The following is a 10,967-nucleotide window of genomic DNA, read 5'->3' as shown; positions in this document are numbered from 1 at the left end:
CTACGTTTTCTTCAGAAAATAAAATTTAATTATAAGCACAGTAAAAGTGTGGTTTGAAACCACATTTTCTGAAGAAAACAAATTTTGCTTAAAAGCGTGCTTTCTAATCACGTTTTATGTATAAATGAAATTTCCTTAAAAGCGTAGTTACAAACCACGCTTTCTTAATTAAAAGCGTGGTTACAAACCACGCTTTTACTATTTCACAAATTTTCCGCGGGAGGATCCTAGAAACAGTAAAAGCGTGGTTTGTAATAACGCTTTAGCCTAATTTGAAAATTCCGTTCAAATTAGGCCTAATTTGAAAAATAAGTTGCTATTTTGGCTTAATTTGAGAAAAGCCTCCTAAACTTGCTATCTGTCGCAGGGAATGCACAAGAAGAACCCCCTCCCAAATATAGGTGTCCATTGCTCTAGTCCCAAAACCAAATTATGCCTACTGAATACATGTGTGTATATATACTCACACAATTATACAAATTTATAAATAAAAAATAACAAATTTATTAAGAAATAAGGTACTAACACCATATTATTAAACATTCGAAATGAAGTATCAACAAAGTCCAACTTCTTAAGTATTGTGAAAACACCAAAATAATTATTAAAAAAAAAAAAAAAAACTGCACTGACATTTCCTTTTTAAATTACCTTTTCTTACAAACAAATTAGGAGTAACAAAATCAAGGATCTAAAAAGTCCTGGAGTATTTCCTAATTTCATACATTATTGAAGATATGGAAACGAGATCTTTATTTAGCGTAGACCCACCAACAATCCTCTTTATGCAATCTGAGAGTCTTGTGTAATAAAGCAGCAGTTGCGTCAACGCAGCTCTTAATATCTCCATACCACACAAGAAGTTGCTGAAAGAAGTAATCACATCATTGTGCATCAACTCTATAGCACCTTTCCATCTACTCGCAAAGTCCTTTACGAGTGGCTCGACCTCTGAAACAGTACTATTTATTGGCCTCTCCGAGTCAGAAGTTGGGTCCTCGACTGATAACAACTTTGAAAATAAGTCCCCCTTCTCTAAAAAATACAGAATATTAAGATGCCATAGTGATGTTTAATACACTTACAGGCTCTGGTCTTCACAAACTTGATTAGATCGCTGAAATGCTCCACCAGTAATTCTTCCTGTAAGGAATGAAGGCAAAATCAATGACTAATTGATTGAAAATCCCAAAACATCCACTGACATCTCACATTCAACGACTATAAATCAGAACTGACAAGTACCCGTCATCAAGGACATTTCGTTTAATGGTCATGGAAATCGACTCACTACCTACAACAAACTATATGCCTAACATTCATAAACTTTAAGAAACTAGATGTCGAACACTGTAGATCATCTTAGCCTCATAATATAACTTGGCCAACTTAGGCATTTGATTGTTTTACCACTTTGCATATCCATTAGGTTTTATATATATGAATCCAAATTGAATTAGCCATGAAAACCACATGCTGCCACCAGCAGGGACAGAGCCAGGAATCTATGATTGGGGGGCCAAAATCAAAGTATTGAACAAGTTTAAGCGGTTGGGTTAGGACAGATTTAAATAGTTTAAATAATATAATTAATAAAATCAACAAATCATTACTAAAAATAAATTAATAAATAATGAGAACACCCTAAATGTGTTCCAAGACCTTAAATTTGAATGGCTCACCATTAAAAATATGTAAAGTAGAAGTAGTATCACATATTTATCTAGTATATGAATGGTAATAAATTAAAGATTGCAGGGTACACAGACTTGTGAACTCTCATACTAATAAGTCAAAGAAAGAAATAGTTGAGCGAAGGGAAGAAATACTCACCCTTAAAGCGTGTTTCGTAACTACATAATGATTTGTAACAAAACTACAATGGCTCGTAACTTTTCTCACCATAGTAGTTCATAAAATTTTAATAGTCATAACATAACCACAATGATTCGCAACTAAGTTTTTCTTATGGTGCACCCCTTCAAACATAACCACGATGAATCGTTGCTAACACCACAAAACTGAAAAAATAAATAGAGAACAGAGAAAAAATGGAAGTCAAATCAGAATGAAAAGAAGAAAAGGGTTGTTTGTTGACTGAATAAGAAAGAGGGAAAGAGAATTAATTAATTGTTTTAAGGAAAAAATACATTTCAAGGGGCCTTGTGAATTTAAATATAGTACATGAATAATAAAAAAAACAACGCTCAAATAGTACACATTAACGTGTGTTTGAGAGGGAAAAGATTGAGTACACACCTAACCTTTGACATAGTGCACAAAGTGGTTGCCCCGAGACTTGAACCCATAACCTCAAGGTTATTAGGCCAAAGTTTTACCATTGAACCAATGGTCATAAATGAACATACAAAAAAAATTTGGAGGGGCCAAGTACAATTAAACTTCTAAACTGCCTACTACATGTATGTAGAAACTTTTGCTCAAGCTAAGAGGGGCCAGCCCCTCCCTCCCCACCTGTGGCCACTAGTACAAAACATTTCTGGTTAGAGGACGCTGCTCAAATAAATTAAAATCTCGTAACTGAAATCACGTAAGTCAAAAGAAGATGGTTTTACGTCATTAGATACAACAAAAGTGCAGTCAGTATTCCGGGAGTGATTCCATCAGGGAAACCCAGTTTCTCTGACTTGACTTCAACAATTTGCTTTATGTATGTAAGCAAGCCTTTAAGGACATTGGTTAGCGGCTAAGAAACACCTTCTAAGAAGGTGGCGGTGTCATGTCCGACACCGACACAACATGTCACTCATCGGACAGTTCCCAAGACCTGTTCCGACATACATACAAACATGTCCAATTTATTAAAAAATTATAGACTTGGACATGCTTCAAACACTTGGGAACACGTGCTTATCGCATTCACAAACATAAAACACCTTACGAATTTGAATAAAATAATTTAGAATCCAATTATAGAAGAAAATTAACTTAGATTTACACATATTTTCCTTCTCTAGAGTTTATAATTAAGTATTCATATATATGACATAATAATTGTTTTCCTTATATAAGCCATGTAACAAATACATAAAATTATAAATTTTGCACATCCACCACGTCCCGTCATACATTTTTTGAAAAATTTGTGTCGGTGTGCCAGTGTCATGTAGTGTTGTGTCACATGTCCATGTCCGTGCTTCTTAGGTTAATGGTTGCTTACCACAAAAACTGCTGTGTGGTTCTTCAGCAGTTCCTCAAAGTGCAGTTGAATCTTCCCACCTTCCGGACAAGCTTCCTGCAAATCAAACCATCAATATTTGAATCTGCCAGAACTCCATAGGGATTAACCCATTTTTTAGCATCTTAGTTAATCAGTTACGCATTACATCACAAAGGACATTGTATCTGAGACAAACTATTTATCCACCTTTAATTGATGCTTCCTTAATTTAAGACAAAACAGATACATGACAGTTACCTTCAATACAGTAATTGTCATATCATAATTGTTTATTAGGAAAACAGTCTGTAGCTTTGGCTTTGGAAACATTTTCGCAAGCTTGACAAGCAAGTCATCAGCAGCCATTCTCAGTCTTTCCAAGTTCAGTTCAAGCTGGAAATATTAGAAGGCAGAATATTAAAGTAATCATTGTGATCACAATTTAATAAAGAAAAAATTTTAGTACTCGGAAGTATGTCTAACCTGACCATCTCCATATTCAACATTAAGATGAATAAGTGAGGCAGTAAACTCAGCATAGCGCCTCACCACATAGTGAGGATGGACATCATCTTCCCATAATGTCTTGACATTTGCATTACGCAAGCTGCTCAGGTGCATGTCAAATACCATTTTGAAACGAGGCCATAAAGCAATGTTGACCTGCACAGATTCATTAGAGAATATTTCCATTGATCTAAATTGAGATCATTCCATTGTCAAGGTAAACAAAATCAGAAATAATTATGACTTCTCACAAATATTGGGTTTACAACAAAAGACGGCTGATATTTCATTCAAAGAAATTCAGCAAAAGCATAATCCAGGGAACTTTCTAATTATGGGTGAACCCATTCAGCAAAATTCCACTATTGATATCGTATGTTCATAAAAGTATCATCAGATTAATCCTGTTTGTGTGATAATATCATTTAATTATAGATCTCAATAATTTCTACATGCAATCAATATTCCCAATGGCATCATAAGCTAACGCTCAATTTGACTAGTTATATTGGCACTTGCAGTTGTGGGTAAAAGCTGGTGCAAAAAATAACCATTACCTAAGTCACACCTCATCCCTTTCCCCTAAAATTGACTACAATGATTCTACACCTTTTCTTCTTTTCTGCCTTTTTAAAGTATAATAAACAAACAGAAATAATGTACAAATAAGAAATGCATATCCTCAGGCAGTAGAAATGCTGCCTAATACCAACCTCAACCAGAAAAAGGTTTGGAAGGTGCTATCACTAGTCCATGACCAAAAGGAGGACATACCTCCATGAACCTAAGTACATAACACAGTGCCCTAGCCAACGTTGATACCAATATACAAGTCTGGAACACACCACTAAATAGACAAGTTACTGTGCAATTTATTTTTATTTCAAAAATTAAGTGTTTCAATAAATAAAATATTAAAAAAAAAAAAAAGGCCAATTGCAGAAACCACAGGATAAGTACAAAAATGAGAAAGAGAGTATGAGAGAACAAGCAACTTCATCATGCAGAACTAAAATAATTACATGACAAACTAAATCAAAGATAATTACCTTATCTAAATATGAATCCAAGCATGGAACCCGCCTTCGCGACATAATGAGCTGGAAAGCAAAAGAATGTGAGTGACAAAAAGTCTTACATAGCTACTTTCATCAAATTTCAAATCCTAACCAACTATAAATCATCACAAATTGACATATAAATAGGCAGAGGCCAACACACACAAACAGATGGAAATAACTTTTGGAGTATCAGAATCCTTGATTAGTACTTGCTTTGGATTTCAAACAACTATAGGAAGAAGCTGTAAGCATATGTTTGTGAATATTATGGAATTTGATTTTGACCAAGAAATATGAACAGAGCAACAATGTTAAGCTAAATGGAAGTTCAATCATTTGGGCATTCTCAGTCAATAATTCAATTTAATTTCACATCATCTTCGAAGGGAAAGCCTAGAAGTTCAGTTCGAAGGGAGATCAATTTCAATTTATACTTTGGCATTCATATTTCAAAGTCCACGGCAATCCTAAAATTTCTTACAAAAGACATTTGATACAGACGATACAGGCTTCACAAAGGGTATTTTTGAAACAGGAGTTGTTTCATCAAAATGACAGCATTCTTCTGTCGGTGCCATACGATATGCAGTGTTAGTAAATAAGCTCATACATGTGCATTCACACGCTTATATTGGGTATTATTTGGGTTGTCTTTTACCATAGTTAATTTAGTTTTGTAATAGAGCAAGTTAATTAATGGTATGTGTCTTTAGGACACCTTTCGGGCTTCAATTTTGTACAGAAACAGTAGCGTGCACATCTGAACGAATTGCCTCCCAATCGAACAAGGATGGATTTTCTGTCGTAATTCTTGGAGAGTGAAAAGCATCTGTTCTTTCAAATGCAAAGCTTACTTGATATAAGGCGGAACTTGACTCCAATGATGTCACTGTTTGAGCACATATTGTCTTTCAAGAAATCTGAACTAGCTTGTGGACGGTTTAGGTTATTCTTGAGAGCTATACATAGTTGTCCTTCAACTACTATGTATAGTGGATTGTTAGAGAGAATATCCTTGGTATTTCTAAGTCTCTAGAGTAACGATCATATTAAAGCACACACAATCATTGTTGGAGAGCACACATCGGGCATCTATGGATAATGGATCTAGAAGGCTGCAGCTTGATCTTGATTGTGGGTTCACGGCATGTGAGGGAGAGCAAATTGTTGAAGATCAAGGAGATAGAATAGACTGAGAGCCTGGTACGACGGAACTGCTCTGGGTTTTAAGCATTTAAGATCTTGGTCTAGGTCTTGTAACTAGTTCTTGATATGTTTTACAAGTGGAAATGTTAGTGGAATTTACCTTCGAGGACGAAGGTTTTCCCACTATAAATCATTTGTCTCCTATGTGCATGATTGATCTCTATCACTGAATATGTGGAAACAAATTTTAAAACAATTATCAATCATAAAGTGGTACAATCAATGATACTTGAAATATATTGTTTTAATTTCTAAAAATTTATTCTCACACGATATATTGCATTTCTAACAATCACAGATTAGAGCAGAAAAATTGGGAGCAGATACAAACGTGAGGCCAAAATAGAGGTAATGTGGTGATCAAAGACAAGGCCAGCTCGATTAACCAGATGTGTTGCAGTATCAAGTCAGACCAGAAGATTTTTCATTAAAGAGTACCAGTAGCAAGAGTCCTTAACCAACTCAACTAACTTTCCTCACTGCTAGTAGAAGCTTACCAGCCTCTGATACATCCACAAACTAGGAATAGCAAACAACCAACACAAATATTAGAGAGCAGCAAAATTGGGAGCAGATCCAAACGTGAGACCAAAATAGAGATAATGTGGAGATCAAAGACAAGGCCAGCTCGATTAACCAGATCTCTTGCAGTATCAAGTCAGACCAAAAGATTTTGCATTAAAGAATACCAGTAGCAAGAATCCTTAACCAACTGAACTAACTTTCCTCACTGCTAATAGAAGCTTACTAGCCTCCGATATATCCACAAACTAGGAATAGCGAACAACCAACACAAATATCTGGTTTCTACTCAATCAGAGCCAAGGTATAACACTGGATCAACCCAAAAGGAAAGAGCCAACAAATGCCTAACAGAAATACAATTTAATATAACCAAATCATTTTAGAAAATTGGAAAACAAGGTTGAAATGACACAAAAACTGATTTCTAAACACTTCTTGAACAAAGAACCAAACAAAATTAGCACACACGCGAGCGCACCAAAAAAAAGAACTTGGGTAATAGCCCCAATAGGCTAGTTGGCACCTTCACTTTCCTATAGAATAGAAAAATGCTCCAAACAAGGAATGAAATCCAGAATTCATAATATAGGTCCCTTTTTTTTTTTCCCAAAAATCAACGGAAAATAGAAAATGGATCCAATAACTTGAAAAAATTTAAGAATTTAGAAGTAGCAACCCCGCACCTAGTCGACCATGGTGGTACTTTATTTAGGTCGAGAACGGCGATGAGATCCTCCCTATGTGACGATCACGGTCGACTTATTGCTATGTTGTAGTAATTTAATGTATAAAGAGAAATGATTGTATTATTGATTGTTGTATGTTTATTGATTGATGTAACTTGTGTAAATTACAAATATGAGGGGCTCCTTATATAGGAGATGTAGATGAAGTGGGTGGAGTAGGTGAAGTGGAGTAGGTGAAGTGGGTGGAGTAGGTGTAGTAGGTGGTAGTGATAGTGGTAGGTTTTAACAGCCCCCCGCAAACTCAAGGGGGATAGGAACTAACCAACTTGAGTTTGGAGAGAGAGACAAAACAAGAAAATAGACTGCATACATAAAAGAAAAGAGGATAGGAGACACTGTATGGTCGTGTCAGACCGATGGTGAAGACACTGTATGGTGGTGTCATAACGTTGTAGAGGACACTGGATGGTTGTGTCAGACCGATGTAGAAGACAGTTTATGGAGTCATGTCGGACCGTTGTAGCAGACAATGTTGTGACAGTTGTTGTGACAGTTTACGGAGTCTTGCTGGACCCTTGTAGAAACTAACCGGAATCAATGTCGGGACAGTTTATAGAGTCTTGTCGGACCCATGAAGGAGCTAACCGGAATCAATGTCGGGACAGTTTACAGAGTCTTGTCGGACCCATAAAAAGTGACACCCTCAAAAGGTGTGCCCAATCTTTCAAAAGGCGTGCCATCAAAAAGCGTGCCCAATCCATAAAAAAGCGTGCCATCAAAAGGCGTGCCTATCAAAAGGAGCGCCCATGTTGTCGGCGAGCGCCGAGAGGCGCATGATGCGCGTGTCTGCCTCGGCTATTTAACCAAGGTTGAGGCGGAGGCTGTAAGAAATTTAATGTATAAAGAGAAATGATTGTATTATTGATTGTTGTAATGTTATATTTATTACAATGATTCATGATTCCTATATATAGAAGAGGGTGAGTGTGTAGTAGGTAAGGAGTAGGTGAAGTGGAGGTGGTAGTGGTGTAGTGGGTTAGGTTTAGTGGAGTAGGTGAGGTGGTAGTGGTGTAGTGGGTTAGGTTTAGTGGAGTAGGTTTAAGTGGGTGAAGTAGGTGATAGGTTTTAACAGCCCCCCGCAAACTCAAGGGGGATAGGAACTAACCAACTTGAGTTTGGAGAGAGTTACAAAACAAGAAAATACATAAAAATAAAAGAGGATAGGTGACACTGTATGGTCGTGTCAGACCATTGGTGAAGACACTGGATGGTGGTGTCATAACGTTATAGAGGACACTGTATGGTGGTGTCATAACAGTGTAGAGGACACTGGATGGCGGTGTCAGACCGATGTAGAAGACAGTTTATGGGGTCATGTCGGACCGTTGTAGCTGACAATGTTGTGACAGTTGTTGTGACAGTTTACAGAGTCTTGCTGGACCCTTGTAGAAACTAACCGAAATCAATGTCGGGACAGTTTACAGAGTCTTGTCGGACCCATGAAGGAGCTAACCGGAATCAATGTCGGGACAGTTTACAGAGTCTTGTCGGACCCTTGAAGGAGCTAACCGGAATCAATGTCGGGACAGTTTACAGAGTCTTGTCGGACCCTTGAAGGAGCTAACCGGAATCAATGTCGGGACAGTTTCCTCGCTTGTTTATTGCCAGTTGAAGAACCTTCTCAAAGTACTTCTCCGGCCAGGTCAAGCACTTCACAGTTGCTCTCAGTATTGATAGACACTCATCATTGGGATCAGCTTCCAAGTCCTCGAGTATATCATGCCCAAATTCATTTTTGTATTGATTCAGTGTTGCATTGACCTGTGCTTTGCTCCTTGTAGCCAGAATCGTGATGAGATCCTCATTACTGTAATGTTCCTTCGAAATATTCTCATGGAGAATCTTAGCCTCCGATTTTGCAAGTGTCATGTTCACCTCATCTCCGTTGTACCGATATTTGCTCACAAGCGGTACCAAAAGCTTGCGGAAGTCACCAGTTGTGTGATGTGCAACATCCTCTTCAAGGGATTTCTTAAAACGAGCATGATAGGCTTGCTTTGCCAGCAGTAGTTCATGTGGAGACCTTGCACCAGCTATTTCTACTAGAACCTGGTTGCTTGAAGTCCACCTCTTTGTAGCTTCATTAGCCAAAACTGCATCACGTTCAGCAGGTTCAAGTGTCCAGAGCTGCAGCAACTTTCTCAGATAAACACATTGTTTTTAATCACTTTACAGGGACACTCACCTTTAATCTTTTTTTTAAATACCCCACTCACCTTTCTTTTCTTTTAATCTATATATATATATATATATATGTTTATTATCAACTATTATCCAAGGCTCCCACTATGTCACCTTTTGCACCCCACCCACGTTGCTCCACTTTCTTTCTTTTATTTTATCTTTCTTTTTTTTTTATTACACCCAAAAAAAAAAAAAAAAAAAAAAAAGGGCACGGTTTTGATCAACACCAGCATATAGTTTCAAAGAGATAACTATATTATATAACTTTTTCTCTTTTAAAATATTTTTCCACCGTCCACACCTTTTTTTATCTTATATATATATAAAAATTAGATGGAACTCACGTGAGTGCTAATTTTTCTTTTTCTTCTTTCCACAGCCCAACTTTTCCTTGAACCTCAATTTTTTATTATTAAAAAAAAAAAAAAAAAAAAAAAAAACAAATTCATTTCATCTAATTTTTCTGCTCAGTCTTGTACCTTCAAGCCATTCGGATTTGCACAATACACTCATTTTATTTCTATCGGGACTTCGCCCTGATCACAATTTTACACCCAAAAAAAAAAAAAAAACAACAAACCCAAACAACCACATGCACAGGCGGGATTTTTCTTCTCTACTCTGCCGCCGGTCTCTTCTTCTTGCCTCCGTCCTGGACGGCCCTTGCCGGTGTTGCCTCCGTGTTTCCTTGTCCACCGAGCACGTTCACTCCCCCATACTCCTCCACTGCAGCATATGGCGGACCTCCAAATCGGAACATCACGGTGGCCTTTCGCTTCAGCTCCTTGTTTTCTGTCTTTAGCACACTTATCTCTGCTCGCGCATCCTTATACATGCGTTGGAGCAGAGCCAGCTGGGAGTTTAACTGTTGCACCTCATTTGTCCTACTCTGCAGCCGGTGCGACAGGTTTGTGACCGCCGTCATGGTCTCCACACATGACTTCAAAGTATACTGATTGGCCTCAATATCAGTTTGCACCGCCATTTTTTGCTCCACCGACCGCATCGGAAAGTTCAACGGAGCAAAACCAGAGACGCTTGGTTGAGGTTCACTGGCCACCGCACCAGTTATCTCTCTTGTTGACTCGTTGAGGTCGGGAAAGAGAGTGGGCAGACCACGGGACGAAGAGGCCATATTCTGGGTAGCTGAACGGGAAGACGAGGCCATGTTATGGGTTGCTGAGTGTTTCAGAGAAAGGTTGGTTACAGAATGGCAACAGTGTTCCAGAATCTCTTTCTCAGAAACGGAAGAGTTTTTTCAAAGGATTTTCGGCGGTTTCAGACTGGTTTGCACAGCTTCCGCCTCAATCTTGGTTAAATAGCCGAGGCCGACACGCCACTCTGTCGCTCACGTGCCTCGCCGCGTCTCCGGCTCTGATACCATGTAAGAAATTTAATGTATAAAGAGAAATGATTGTATTATTGATTGTTGTAATGTTATATTTATTACAATGATTCATGATTCCTATATATAGAAGAGGGTGAGTGTGTAGTAGGTAAGGAGTAGGTGAAGTGGAGGTGGTAGTGGTGTAGTGGGTTAGGTTTAGTGGAGTAGGT

The 10,967-nt window shown here is 37.9% G+C and overlaps 1 protein-coding gene and 1 pseudogene across 4 annotated transcripts in view; both read right to left on the bottom strand.

Annotated features, from left to right (window-relative positions):
• Nucleotides 1-502: 502 nt before the first annotated feature.
• The window catches only part of LOC114263167 (vacuolar protein sorting-associated protein 52 A), a 43,304-nt gene continuing 32,839 nt past the window's right edge, over nt 503-10,967 (bottom strand). For 2 of the 4 annotated variants that reach the window (XM_082906444.1, XM_082906446.1), the window contains exons 16-22: nt 4,738-4,788; nt 4,463-4,522; nt 3,665-3,844; nt 3,440-3,574; nt 3,182-3,256; nt 1,086-1,143; nt 503-1,002 (exon numbers count right to left, since the gene is read on the bottom strand). In XM_082906444.1, coding sequence (XP_082762570.1) covers nt 692-1,002; nt 1,086-1,143; nt 3,182-3,256; nt 3,440-3,574; nt 3,665-3,844; nt 4,463-4,522; nt 4,738-4,788 — 870 coding nt within the window. In that variant the 3' untranslated portion in view covers nt 503-691. The remainder of the gene's footprint in view (nt 1,003-1,085; nt 1,144-3,181; nt 3,257-3,439; nt 3,575-3,664; nt 3,845-4,462; nt 4,523-4,737; nt 4,789-10,967) is intronic. The other 2 variants (XM_082906445.1, XM_082906447.1) reach the window with 1 other exon arrangement.
• Nucleotides 8,787-9,386, bottom strand: LOC145807854 (annexin Gh1 pseudogene; annotated as a pseudogene).

The sequence above is a fragment of the Camellia sinensis genome, chromosome 14, assembly GCF_055761805.1.
Source record: "Camellia sinensis isolate YWXY chromosome 14, ASM5576180v1, whole genome shotgun sequence".
In the NCBI taxonomy this organism is placed as follows: Eukaryota; Viridiplantae; Streptophyta; class Magnoliopsida; order Ericales; family Theaceae; genus Camellia; species Camellia sinensis.
This window is presented reverse-complemented; position numbering and strand designations above follow the sequence as displayed.